Source organism: Dipodomys ordii, unplaced genomic scaffold (genome assembly GCF_000151885.1).
Source record: "Dipodomys ordii isolate 6190 unplaced genomic scaffold, Dord_2.0 Scaffold51, whole genome shotgun sequence".
Lineage (NCBI taxonomy): Eukaryota > Metazoa > Chordata > Mammalia > Rodentia > Heteromyidae > Dipodomys > Dipodomys ordii.
Window position 1 is genome coordinate 4,391,973 of NW_012267267.1, and position 14,756 is coordinate 4,406,728.

At 41.1% G+C, this 14,756-nt stretch overlaps 1 protein-coding gene across 1 annotated transcript in view; it reads left to right on the forward strand.

The window, feature by feature from the left end:
* Positions 1–14,756, forward strand: part of Ror1 (receptor tyrosine kinase-like orphan receptor 1) — a 151,169-nt gene that overhangs the window by 17,765 nt on the left and 118,648 nt on the right. The window contains exons 2-3 of the mRNA XM_013020553.1: positions 10,468–10,755; positions 11,444–11,474. Of these exons, the coding sequence (XP_012876007.1) occupies positions 10,494–10,755; positions 11,444–11,474 (293 nt within the window). The 5' untranslated portion in view covers positions 10,468–10,493. The remainder of the gene's footprint in view (positions 1–10,467; positions 10,756–11,443; positions 11,475–14,756) is intronic.

Below are 14,756 nucleotides of genomic sequence, written 5' to 3' on the forward strand. Positions count from 1 at the left end.
AAATCTATAACTCACATCTATACCAGAAGATGGCTAAAGATGAACTAAAGTGCTGTGTTCCCATGGCTACTCATGCCATGTAGTAAATCTCTTTTCACTGCCCTCCTTTTTTTCCCCCCATGTCTCCTTGGGGAAATGGTCGGACCTGACATCGGAACTCCTGGAGTTTGGGCCTCAGGTCTCAAACCCTAGTTTCAGCTTTAGCTTCCTGGGCACCTTCAACTCACCCACCTCCTGTTCCTCCCACCTATAGCCTGGTATAGCCAGTGCCCCGTGGCAGATAATGAACTGTGCTCACTCAGAAGTCCCCTGCTGCTTTGACTGATTTTTATTAAACGCAGCTTGTGGCTCCAATTCAAGAATGTGCAAGCTGATTTAGATTATGCTTTGCATTGAGTTTATTAAGATAAAAAATATTTCCCGAGATACTGAGTCAGAAGTATTTATGGTGAAGTGTGTTGAAAGTGGATGCAGGTTGATAGCGTGAACAGAATGTTCTCCCAAAGTCAAAATGTGATGACCTAACTGCGTTTGGCAGCCTTCCTTTATGTGTAGCTAAGCATTTGATTTCATGTTGAGAACCTCTCCCTCTCCTATATGACCATGAAGAAGGCTAGAATTTTGGTGTGTGCCTCTTAACTCGGAGGCCCAGGCCCTCAGTCTAATCGGGACAGGCTGGGTTACCATGGCAAAGGACTGTTGAACTTGTTTTTATATATATTGCCGTTTCTCTCACCTGTCAAAATGCAATTGTAACTCTTGGTCCTGCCTCTCTCCCTGTGGAGAGATGCGAAGGCACTTGGAAAATGAAGTCATAAATGTGGAGAGGGATTTGTGAGCTTGTGGATGTGACGTCTTGTCAAGCAGGTTCGTAATAAATGGGGTGTCTCCAAAGCTAATTTGCCTGAAATTCACATGAGCCTTCCATTTACTTAATCAACCAGCATTTATTAAATGCCTACGAAGTTCACAGTAACACATGGAGTGCCAGGACGAATAGAAAAAGGCAAAGGAGGAAATAAGAACCTCGATTCCCAGAGAGCTCATAAACTACCTTATTTCTTTCTTGCAGTTCACTTTTTAGGTTGATTAAGACTCAGGATGCAGGATGCCTGGGCTGCGTTTTAGAAGTTCCTTCTTGGTGATGACTTCCAGTTATGTCAGTAGGAACTAGTGGTGATTTACTTGTTTGTAGGACCAGTGGGTATTGTCATGGGCTGAATGGACTCATAAAAGAGGAAAAGAACATTTTTGTAGTCCTTGGTACAGTGGTGGGAAAACTGTAATTTGAGTTGATTGGGAAATGGGATATCAGATAATTGTATGGTTTCTGGTTTTCAAAGTCCTGGGTTTGAATCCTGGCCCTTAATATATTTTGGCTGTGTGACTTTGGGCAATTACTTAGCCTCTCTGTGGTTCTGCTTCCTTAACTCTAAAATGAAGGTAATAATAGCTTCTACCTCATGGGATTATTTTCAAGTTTAATAGCTAACATGTGTAAGATGCTCAGACAGTGCCTGGCTCCTTGTAAAAACACTCAAAACATGAGTGAGCTATGATCATCATGGGTAATGGGGGGAAATGGTACTAAAAGGGTATTGGCATTTCCTTTTCCTATATTGTAAAAAAAAAAAGTGAAGAAAACCAAGTTTTTGTTTGTTTTATCCAGGTGCTTGTGGCTCATGTGTGTAATCCTAACTACTCTGGAAACTGAGATCTGAGGTTCATATTTAGCCCAGGAAGGAAAGTTGATGGGACTCTTATTGCCAATTAACCAGCAAAGAACAGTTAGTGGTACAGGGCCAGTCTTGAGCAAAAAAGCTCAGGGCTAGTGCCCAAGCCCTGAATTAAAACCTCAGTACTACCCAGTACTGGCGTGCATGTGCACTCACACACAGTAACAAAAAGATTTAAACATTTGCCTGTATCTGACAACCACTTAGGGTTGTTCCAGACCCCTAAATCCCTCCCAACCACTCTCTGCCCTCCGACTTACAGTTAAGCCATTTGTCCCAAAAGCCTCACAGGAGATTGGTATGCAGAGAGCTGGAAAGGTCAGGCATGGTGAGAGGAGCACTGGACATGGAGTCCAAATCTATTACGGTCTCTGGAAGAACTCCTTTTGTCCTCTGAGTTGCAGATTACCACCCAGATTGTACAAAATAATGGTATGCAAAACTGCTGCCACAAAGCCTATCTGGGCAGAGCACTGTCCCCTCTAGTGGCTGTCACTTTCTCCATTGCCACCTTGTTACAGTGGAAATGAACAAAAGCAAATTATACTTAAGAATGTCTTCTACAGACAGTTAAATCTTGACCCTTGAGTTGGTATCTTCGATGTTCCCTGTGGTGAAATGGGACCTCTGCCCAAAACTCTCCAGCTGAACACCCAAATTCTAGTGCTCTGAGTATGTCTCAGAAAAGCCCTTGAGCTCTGAACTGAATTAACCACTTCTCACTTAAAAGAACATCTGGCTCACTGTGGTTAGCTATGCTTGATTATTTTTGAAATTACATCAAACTAGTCTACCAGTTCAAAGAAACAAGAGGTAGTATTGGTTGCCAATAGTCAAGTTTGAATTTGTGTGTGCATGCATGTGTGTGTGTGTGTGTGTGTGTGTGTGTGTGTGTGTGTGTATGTGTGAATACTGGGACTTCAACTCAGGAACTTATGCCTTTGCCTGGCTTTTTGTGCTCAAGGATCGTGCTCTACTACTTGAGCTACAGTTACACTTCCAGCATTGTATGTGTGTGTGTGTGTGTGTGTGTTTTATTGGAGAGTTTTACAGACTTTTCTGCCTGGGCTGACTTTGAACCACAAGCCTTAGATTGCAGCCTCCTGAGTAGCTATGAATATAGGCATGAGCTACCAATCCCTGGCTAAAATCAATTTTTTTTTTGGCCAGCCTTGAGGCTTAGACTCTAGGTCTGGGCCCTGTCCCTAAGCTCCTTTCATTCATGGCTATTGATCTACCACCTGAGCCACAGCACCACTTCTGGCTTTGTCTGTGATTAATTGGTGATGAGAGACTTACAGACTTCCCTGCCTGGGCTGGCTTTGAGCTGAGATCCTCGGCTCTCAGCCTCCTGCATAGCTAAGATTACAGGCATGAGCCACTGGCACCTAGCACTAAAAATGAACTTTTGGCCAAAAACAATTTCCAAAAACTTTGAGCCACAGCATGAACTTGACAAATCTGTAATCACTATGATGCATGATACTGTACTGCGGTGATTTAAATAAATGTAACTTTCCTTATGTAATTAAATATGTCCACATGGGGACAGTGATGCAACTCAGGGATCCAGTGATTTCCAAGTGGGCAAAACATTGTATTATAAAACCACTTGTGGGCTGAAGTTCTAATCAAAGTGTAGTATACATCAATCCTCCTCTCCCTCCCCCTCCTCACCTTCCCCTCCTCCTCTTCTTCTTTTTCCTCTTCCTCCTCCTCCTTCTCCTCCTCCTCCTCCTTTTTCTTCTTCTTCTTCTTCTTCTTGTTATTAATTTGGTGTCTGTCTTAGGCTTGAACTCAGGGTCAGTGCAAAGCTATCTCTGAGCTCTTTTGCTAGGATAATGCTCTACCACTTGAGCCACAGCTCCATTTCTGATTTTGGGGGTGTTTTTTGTTTTTGTTTGACTAATTGGAATAGAGTCTCACAGATCTTCCTGCTCAGGATGCCTTTTAACCTCAATTCTCAGATCTTGGCTTTCTGAGTAACTAGGATTACAGGCATGAGCCACCAGCAACAGGATTCAATCCTTAATTAACAGATTGTTGACATGGTTTCAAATTTAACATTACAATTTTAGAAACTCCCACTTGGCAGAAAGAGTGATGGAGAGAATGAGATGGATTGGAATAAAGAGTAAATATGTGTGGAGATGGAACAATGAAATCCACCCCCTATGTAACTAATACAAGCTAATAAACATTTGTAAAAAAAATAACTGAGCCTACTCTGGGGAAAAAGGAACCTACCACTTGCTGAAATTTGGTGTAATATAAAGAAAAATATGTTAAATAATCTGTTAAAATGTCCCTCCCTTTTCCAAATATATGAGGTCAGATTTTCTTCAGTGCAACCTATCTAAATTAACTACAGGCTGAAGCAGGAAAATATGATTGTTCTCTTAAAGCAAATAATCATATGTAACAATATAACTAATTCTACTCATCAATATTGTGTGTAACATATTTTTTCAGTAAAAATATTTTTGTAAAGTAATGTTACTTTATATGTCATTTTGACTTACTAGGGTTTGAATTCAGAGTATCATACTTGCTATGCTGATATAATACCATTTAGCTGTACTTCCAGCCCTGATTTCCAATGTATATTTTAAAATAGGGTCTTGCTTCCTGCCTAAGTGAATGCCTGAGCCTTAGTCTACCTACTTTTAGGCTTTTACATTATTTTAATTTTATTTTTAATATAACTTTATTATTGTTATGGAGTTGTACAGAGGGGTCACCATTGCATAGATCAGGTAATGAGTACATTTCATCTGTATTTTTTGGACAATATCATTCCTTCCTTCACTTTCCCCTGGTTAGTTCTAGGCTTTTTATCATTCCTGGGATCACCAGCATATGCTACTGTGGACAGGTTGCCTTCATGGATGGAAACTTGTGGACTTTTATGCCTGGGCTGGCCTGGTACTGCAGTGTTCCCAGTCTCAGCCTCCTACTTAGTTTAAGTTGTGGCAAGTATTACTGCGCTGTCGGTTAAATAGCAGACTCAAAAACACTGTGATCCTCTTGCTATCACCCTTCCAAGAATTCTAGGCATGAGCCATCAGCATCTAGCTTGCTATTATTTTTAAAATTAAACAAATACTTAAAAACCTTCTCTTGAGGAGAGAGACGGAGACGGAGACAGACACAGAGACAGAGAGACAGAGAGAGAGACAGAGACAGAGAGACAGAGAGAGTCCTGAGACCAAAAGTTTGGAGAACTTCCATCCTAGACCTGCCCTCTAGAGCCAAAATAATTTGTTTTATGTCACTTCTACTTATTGTCTGCATGATCATATACAATATTCTTGCCATTTCTGTGCCTTAAGTTTCACTGTGTAAAACGTTCGTAACACTTGCTGTGATAATAAGTACCGCTTAGGTGTTAGATTTAGCTCCATCATTATGTCATCATCATTACCATTACCATTATCATTGTACTGCCATTGGGATACATAGAGCTAGAGCTGGAGTCAGCACTACTGGGGTGTTTTGCTCTCAAGCCAGATTCTGCCCCACTTGCCACTTCACCAGTCTGCCATCCTGTTTGTAGTACAGGGCAAAAAAGGATAAGAAATTTCCCACAGCCCAAGCAGACATTGTCAGAGGCACTAAGTCAATTCACTGAAAAAAAAGATGTACTAACAGCCAGAGTCAAATGGTTCTGTCCAGTATTCACGTTCAGTAGGCACCTGCTCTCCTGTGGTTCTATGGCTGCCCATAAAGAAACAAGCTGTCCAAGGATGGAACCCCAAAGACCCATGTGGTAATCGATAATGAATGCAAAGCTCACAGTGGCAGAGGGACTGTCTGTTCCACATAGCAGAAATGAACTGGAGTCTTAGCTCTGTAACAGGCCTTCCTCTGTAGGTGAAATTGAAGCAGAAAGGTATTCACTGAACAAGGAGGCTGTTCAGAACCTGCCCTGGTTATGCCATACTCTGAGTGGAGACACCAGAGTTGAATCCCTTAGCCTGACCCATGAGGGAGCCACAGAAAGTTCCTAATAGTTCTGGGAAGAGAATGGAGCCCACCCAAGGGCTGTTAACAGTAAGAAAGATGGAGATGCAGACATACATCTTACTTTATCCAGTCACAGAAAGCCTTTGAGTCACTGAGACATGACGCTCTTCTGATGCTTCTGGTCTTGGCCAAATTGAGGAATAGACCATTTTTTGGCTCTGTGCACTTGGTAAGCAGCTAGAGATGGCAGCAGATTCACTTCTGCATCGGAACAAACTTAAACCCTTATCTCCCACTATGGCAAGACTCTTTGGTCAGTAAACGAAAAGATCTCTTCACATTTCTTTTTTTTATACTTTTTTATTGTGAAAATACTGTACAGAGGGGTTACAGTTACATGAGCAAGGTAATGAGTACATTTCCTATCAAGCATTGTTTGCCTCCTCCTTGGTTTTTCCCCTACCATCCCTTCCTTCCCACCTCCACAACTACCTCCCCTCCTTCCACCCCCGCCAAAGTTTTAAAGTTCATTTTCAACATAGTGTCTTGTTACAATGAGTCATCCTGTATCCCTATTTTGTTTTTAAAGACATGTTCTAATGTAGACTTCTGTAGAGCTGGTCTCTTAAGATGCCTCCAGTGCGAACTGAAACCCCAGCTAGAACCATGGCAAATGCTTAGGTGCATTCCCCACAGTTCTGGAAGTACCCAGGGGCATATGAGTGTTGGAAAGTAATTCCAGCTGCCCCACTCTTTGTGGGCTCATATGGCTGAAGAATCTGACAGAATGGCAAGAAATGTTTGGGAGCCAGAGAGGTGGATTGGACCTCCATGAAACCTAAGACCTAGGACAAGTCACTTAACCACTCGAGTCTAAGTGGAGCAATTATACCCACTCCTTTCTTTTAAGATCATCAGGTGGATAAATACAATTGTAAAGCCCTAGCATGTGATTCAAGCTTCACAATAGATTGTTATTGCTCCTGTTTTGGCTGGCTTCCTCAGTTGGACTTTGTGGACTGCTTTGGCTCAGCCTGAGGACTGAAGGCCCTGCATTATTGTGAACCTGGGGCAGACCAGTTAAGCTCTAAGTCATGATGTTTCTCATCTGCAGCTGAGAACCATGGGTAATTAGTTTACCTTTTCTACTTACACAGAAGTTAGGGAATAACAGAAGATGGAAGCCATGATAATAAAGCATTATGCAGAAATAACTTGAAATTCATAGTAGCAGCATTGACACTAGAGTAGATTTTTTGTTTCTTGTCTTGTATTGTTTTTAGTTACTTTGTTTTGATTCAGACCTTGGCCTCAAACTTACAGCCTTTTACCCCACAGACTCGCTAGTGATGGGATTACATTAATATTTTTGAGGGCTGGGAAGGTGGCTCAGTGGTAGAGCGCTTGCCTTGCATGCCTGAGGCCCTGGGTTCGATTCCTCAGCACCACATAAGCAAAAAGACAAAAGCCGGAAGTGGCGCTGTGGCTCAGCCTTGAGCTGAAGAGCTGAGGGACAGTGCCCAGGCCCAGAGTTCAGGCCCCATAACCAGACCCAAATGTGTGTGTGTGTGTGTGTGTGTGTGTGTGTGTGTGTGTTTTGAGTACTTACAGTTTAATAAACCATAGTGTCACCAATTTAATTTTAACCTTCCTGTAACAGAACTGTATATATTATTCTGATTTTCCAGTTGTTTAAGCAGTTGGGGAGAGAAGTTAAGGAACTTACCCAAGATCACATAAAAAGAAAGGCAGAAGACCTGAGATTCAAACCCTACAAGAACCTAAATTCAAGAACCTATTCATGACCAATGTCAGGTTATTTACTATGCTTATTTGGGTATCACATTTTTGTTTTCTTAAGTTTTTGTCTACACAGGCTATCTATTCTCAAGACAGAAGATAGGGCAATAATTTCATAAAGCCACCATTAATTAGTTTCCCTATTTTCTGGGTATTTGTTCAAACATTTTGGGAACACATGTGCTTATATCCATGTGCAAACATCTTTACAGATTGAGGCTAGATAGGCAATAGACATAGATAAATAGGTAGATAGGTAGACAGACAGACAGATAGATAGATAATAGAAACACATCCCAAGAGAGAAATTAGAATATAAATCTAAATCAAGACATTAGCAAAACCACTTATGGACCCATACTTCCGCTGGAGAGATCACTTTTCATTGGCTCATTGATGAGATGAACTGTATCGTTAGGATGACACAGTGGGTAACAGTCATCCTTCATCTCTTCCATCGCATACACAGGATAAATGCAAGTCACACATATCCTCATACTTGTGTGAGTCTTGTGGAGATGCTAACACTTTAACAATACCTCTTCCCAAAATTGTTGTGTGTATGTGTGTGTGTGTGTGTGAGAGAGAGAGAGAGAGAGAGAGTATGTGTAAAACTAAAGCAAATAATCACATATTTATGAACCCATTTTGGGTAGTTAAGTTACCCAGTTAAATGGCTCTCCAAAAGAGTTATTTTCCAGTAAGAATCCATTAAATTCAATGCATTCAACATTTTCAGTACTGATCAATATAGTAGTCACTTGCTACAGAGGGCTGCTTAAATTAAAAATTCAGCTGGGCGCCAGTAATCCTAGCTACTCAGGAGTCTGAGATCTGAGGATCAGGATTCAAAGCCAGCCCGGGCAGGACTGTCTGTGAGACTCTTATCTCCAATAAACCACTTAGAAAACCGGAAGTGGCACTGTGGCTCAAGTGGTAGAGTGCTCACCTTGAGCTGAAGAGCTGAGGGACAGGGCCCAGGCCCAGAGTTCAAGCTCCACAACCGACCAAAAAATTCAGCTCCTTAGTTGTTCTAGTTGTATTTCACAAGCTCAGTAATTCACATGTAGTTAGTGGCTACCCATTAGTATAGATAATAATATATATCCATCATTGCAGGAAGTTCTATCCACACTGTTGCTGGACCATATTATGCACTGAGGTGCAGTAATGCCTCAGATGTTCCCAGGCCTGCCCATAGGACTTATAGACTTGCCGGGCGCTGGTGGCTCACGCCTGTAATCCTAGCTACTCAGGAGGCTGAGATCTGAGGATCGCGGTTCAAAGCCAACCCGGGCAGGAGAGACCGTGAAACTCGTATCTCCAATAAACCACCAGAAAACCGGAAGTGGCGCTGTAGCTCAAGTGGTAGAGCGCTCGCCTTGAGCTGAAGAGCTGAGGGACAGCGCCCAGGCCCAGAGTTCAAGCCCCACGACCCAAAAAAAAAAAAAAAAAAAAGGACTTATAGACTTGCAATAATAAACTAGTTAGCAAGCTGTCTTGTGTTTGGACTTAGGAAGGACAAAGAGCATCAGGAAGGCATGACAGAATGTGCCCAAGGATGTATGGCAGAGAAGGAAACAAACCAAAATCTCCTGGATGTGTGCCAGGGACTAAAACCTATAATCCTAGCTATTCAGAGGCTAAGATATGAGAATCCCAGTTCAAAACCAGCCCAGGAAGGAAAGTTTCTGAGACTCTTATCTCTGTCTAACCACTCAAAAATTAGAAGTGGTGCTGTGGTTCAGAGTAGTAGAGTGCTAGCCTTGAGCAACAAAAGCTCAGGAACAGCAGTTGGGCCCCGAGTTCAAGCCCTGTGACCTAACAAGCAAACAAACAAACAAGCACCTTCTGATACATGAATAGCACAGAGAGGTTTCTTAAGTAAATTAGTCTTAATTTTAGAAAATACGCTGAGCATGGTGGTGCATGTCTGAATTTCCAGCTAAAATGTAATTTATTATTAAAAAATTTTAATGCAACAAATTGCAAAAGAAGCCAAATATAAAACTTAATTACGAAATGATTCCCTTACAAGAGATTCTAGGATAGGCAAAATTAATCTAGGATGATAGAAATCAGAACAGTCATGGCCTGGGGGAGGGGTGGGAGGGAGCAAGCACTGACTACAAAGGATTCAGGAGTAGTTTCTGGGATGTTGATGTTCTATCCAGATAGGAGCTTTGGTTATGTGAGATGTGCATTTGTCAATACTTGTGGAACTTTTCAAGATCTGTATGTTACACAGAATATAATCATGGTGTCTTAGTTTAAAACTGTATTTCAAATTGAATTGATAGAAACAGAGACAAAGACAGAGAGACAGAGAGACAGACGAAAGAATTCCCCATGTTAACATAATGACATAGCATTATAGAAATTCCCAGTGCTTTTACCCTTTTGTCTGATCAATTGGGCACTCTTCCAAATGGAGTTGTACCATTGAACATAAATGTTGTGCTCTTCCTTCCTTTCTTCTTTCTTTCTCCCTCGCTTCCTCCCTCCCCCTCCCTGTCTCTCTTTCTGTCAAAATAATAAACTGGATAAAATGTGTAGCTATTCATCAGAAGGTTGAATGGCATTGTTGTGGGGTAGAACTATTTGAATTTTACCCCATCACACACTTCTTCACTGTATTATAATTTGTAACAAAGAATGTGTATTATTTTCATTATCTGAAGCACAAAAACTCATTTTTCCTTGACTTAGAAAGTACATTTATTCATGGGCACCATGCAATTAGGTTTCCTAGTCTGATTAATAACAAGTATCACTCCGATAGCAGGCTCTGTGGGGGATGGAGTTGTATTTGAGGTCTTGGTGACTGACTACTGTCACTCTGTGTATCTCCTTTGTATGCTGCTCCTCTTACATCTCCCTGTGACTCTGAGATGCTCTGGAGTGTATCTGCACTGTTTAGGGGCTGCTGTCTCACTGTCTGCCCCTCCTTTTCCCTGTACTACAGATTCTTACCTGACTCTTGACGAACCAATGAATAACATCACCACATCCCTGGGGCAGACAGCAGAACTGCACTGCAAAGTGTCTGGAAATCCACCTCCCACCATCCGCTGGTTCAAAAATGATGCACCTGTGGTCCAAGAGCCCCGGAGAATCTCCTTCCGGGCAACCAGTTATGGCTCTCGACTCCGGATTAGAAACCTAGACACCACAGACACTGGCTACTTTCAGTGTGTGGCAACAAACGGCAAGAAGGTGGTCTCTACTACTGGAGTCTTGTTTGTCAAGTTTGGTAAGCAGTCTCCTGCTGAGGATGGGTTTTGACCCTCAGCCCCAGCAAAATCCATGAGAGCAAAAAGGGAGGAAATGAGCCCTTCCAGAAAGTGTTTACTAGATGTCCACAACCCATTAATGAGCCTTATATCCATTGCAAAAAGAAGTAATTAAAGACTTAATGGTTACTTACAATGTTCAAGGACAGCAAACAGGCATGGAGGCCAGTTCTGTCTAACCCTACCCTGTCCATTCTATACCATCATACCATTGAGCTCTTCTCAGTGAGGATACACCCCTGTCCCAGAGAACATGGGAACATACACAGCAAACGTGTTCCTCTTCTGTCTAGTTCTCTTAAACTGAAGCTCCTGCTGGCTGTTCCAATGGACACTCTGGAGTCTCCAATCACTTAGCTCCTTTGTGGAAACTTCCTGCAGAGTCAGAACCCACTGTGTTGACTTATATTCTAGCACTTAGCATTTTCACAGCCTGAAACGTGGAATACAGACATGGCTCACTGGTATGCTTTTAGTTACGGAGGTGTTTGGGAGGAAAAACTGGTATCAAAACTATAAATTCCAGAGAAATAAATAGCACCTCTTGGTGGGTGGGAACTTTAATTTGTAATGGATTGATTGTATTCACACCTGCCCTCTAAATTACCCACACTGACTCTTTCTTTTGTTTTTCTTGCATTTCCTCAGGTCCCCCTCCCACTGCAAGTCCAGGATCCTCGTAAGTACTTTCCATCTTTTTTTTTTCTAGTCATTTCTAAGCAGTTTGCCATAGGTTTCTGGGCAAAGGCCATATTGTCTTCTGCTTGGGCCAAACCACTTTTTCCAAATGTCATTTCATTGTGTGATTTCTCTGGTATGAAGATTCACTGGAGACCGATACTGGCAATAACTGCAAGCATGGTAATCTTGAATCTGAATAATCAAGGCCAAAATCTTCTTACACTTACTATTTTTAAATGAAGAGAACATTTAGGAGAAACAACGGATTTGGCAAAATTAAACAAGAAATGATACAGTGCTGGAATCTCTTCTTCCAGCTGCAAGGGTCTGGTTCATATTGTGCCAGCATTCCTATTGCTTTAAATTCTTTAGTAGGGCAACCATTAGGTGATCATTTTTTAAATTCCCTTAAAAGAACTCAGAGACAGGTTTTAAAACTCACACAGGAGAACGAAAGAGCCAGATGTGGATTGAGTTACACAGAAGTTGATTCATGCTGAATCCCTTGTTAATAGAATCTAAGGATTGGATTTCTTTAAGTGATGTTATTGTTTATGTATTTATTATTCTGGCTTGGGGATTCTTGTCATTCACTCTAGAATTCTTTACCTAGAGGCAAGTTTTTTTCTCAATGTATATTTCTTTTGGGGGAAGAAAACTATGTTTCAAACTCAACAGAATTCACTGAGTTTACCAGGAGAGCATTGACTGTCTGGCCTAGGCCACACCCAGGGAAAATGTAAGGTAACAGCCATTTAATCTTGCTCTAATCCCCCATATGCCACTTAATTACAGTGTGTGATATTTTAATACATTGCTGTGTGCCCTTAGGCCCGGTAGCCCACAATCCGATTAATAAAATAGTTAATTGGGAGAAATAAACATTGTTTTTCACCCACACTGTTCTGCTATTTCATCAGCCAGTTCAAGGCAATTGTAAGTAAGTCTTTAAAATCACCAAGTGCTAATTGAATTTTGCTTGCCTAAATAGAAACTGTCGTTTGGTCTTAGAATAGGTGGGAATAGGTCTTAGAAAAAGTGCTAGAATTTGTCAGTCAGATTAGCGTTTCTTGAAGTTAATTTTTTTTTAATGGTTTCACCTTTGGTTGATTATATGTGGAATCTTTGCTTTTTGTGGAATCTTTTTGAAGTCCTATTTAAACAAAGGTTAAAACTTATGTTATTTTTTGCATAAATGCATCCTTATATCTTATTTGTTCCTATGTCCCATGTGTTATTTGTGTTGGCCCACTAATCTGCCTATTAACCCTGAGCTATTAATTTTTTTTACCTATTATATTTGCATCATAGTTACTTTTTAATAATCCAAATTATTTTAAAACATTTATAAGTTCTCATTTCTGAAACTGTTTGTTCTTTCTTTCCTGCCATCTTTCTGTTGAATCCAGTCTAATTCACATGGGTTTTCTTTTGTCTTATATAAAGATAGTCTAGCAGTTTTATGAACTGATATCCATAGATATCCAGGGTATTGAGGTCCACAAAGACACCTCAACACAAGAAAGGTATTTGTTGGCATCAGATACCTCTGTTTCCATGTATGCTCTGTTTGTATCTATTCTGTTATTCAGGAATAACATGAAATCTATTGTTGCTATATTTGCTTGGAGGACTTAAGCTAAAATGCAATCCAAATTGGAAATTCTACAGGGCCTTTGGCAGTTCAACCTCCATCTTTCAGCATCCCTCCTTGGCCTTTTTGATACTTTTTGTTTCTTTCCCTTAGAAAGTCATTACGTAGCCAGGTTACTGGTGGTTCACCCCTGTAATCCTAGCTACTCAGGAGACAGAGATCTGAGGATTGTGGTTCAAAGCCAGCCTGTGCAGGAAAGTCTATGAGACTCTTATCTCCAATTAACTACCAGAAAACCAGAAGTGGCACTGTGGCTCAAAGTGGTAGGAGCTCAGGGATAGAGAACCCAGGCCCCAAATTCAAGCTCAAACAAATGACAGAAGAGAAATCATCATGTACCCACTCTCAACTGCCACTACTTATCCTGTCTTTAAGCGTTCCTCACGTCTTAGGACTGACTCTCAAATAGAATGCTGGTTCCTATCCTGATTCTCACAGGTCCCCAGGAATGGAGCAGCAAAACCTCCACACAAGGAGGCTCAACAAAGCTAACAAAATGAGTCTTTCCTCCCTCACCCCCACCAACAAGCATCACTACATGAGGATCCCTTTGAAAACCTTTGTTAAATTGTAACCTTTTCCAAAATAGGAGTGGAGTGCAGTTATAAATCATCATGACACAGTCAGAACATCCTAACACACCACCCTAATGTTCAGAACACTAGGACAATGTGGAGCTTCAGGTACATGGAACCCAGTGGACCCAGGAAAGTTCTCATCATTCCCTTTAAGGGATTGCATCAGGCATTCACATGACGCTTTCAAGACGGTGTTTTAGTTTACAGAAGGAACAAGTCTGAGATGAGGGATTGGATTCTGTTGATAGCTTCAGGCTGTATTTCTGCTATCATTTCTAGGTCCCTGGCCCACCCCTGACAGCTAATGGGCCCAGGGCATAAGTACGAGTGGAGACCCACATACCGTACATCTAAATATTTGAAAGGTATAAATCACACTGACAAAACTGGTAAATGAAATATGTTTCCTCCTCCCACACTGACAAGTACACCTTCATAACAACAACATTTTGAAAAAAAATATGTGAAGTTAGGGTTTTTCTATGACTAAAAGCCTGGAGCTATCTAAAATGACTACTTTAATCATTATTTTGCATGTCTCGGTGTTCTAGTCATGGGCCAGAAGTATTATATGTAATTTATAGATTGTTATCTATTACTTAAAAGGAAAGATTTTGTGTACGTGTGGATTGCATGTATTGTTCTTAAGAATTTTTTAACCTAGTATGTGTTCAGGTAGATACCATATTAAACAGACTGTCTTCAGGCATTTAATTCTCGCCTTTTTTCCCCTCTTAGAACGTGTGTGTGTGTGTGTGTGTGTGTGTGTGTGTGTGTGTATTTGTGTATATTTATTTATGTCTGTCTGTATGTATCTCTCAAAGCACTGTTTATGTGAGATGTTAATATAAACAGATTGGAGTGATGATTTTGGCTAAACAATGGATAGAACTTGGCAGGATTCTTGCCACCAGTGCGAACCCCCTCCCCCACCAGAACATACCAATATTGATGATGAATACAGGCCTTTGCATAAAAGTATGGAAAACATCGTGAATTTGCATTTATGTTATAGTCAGTGTAATAATTTGTTCACACTACATCATCC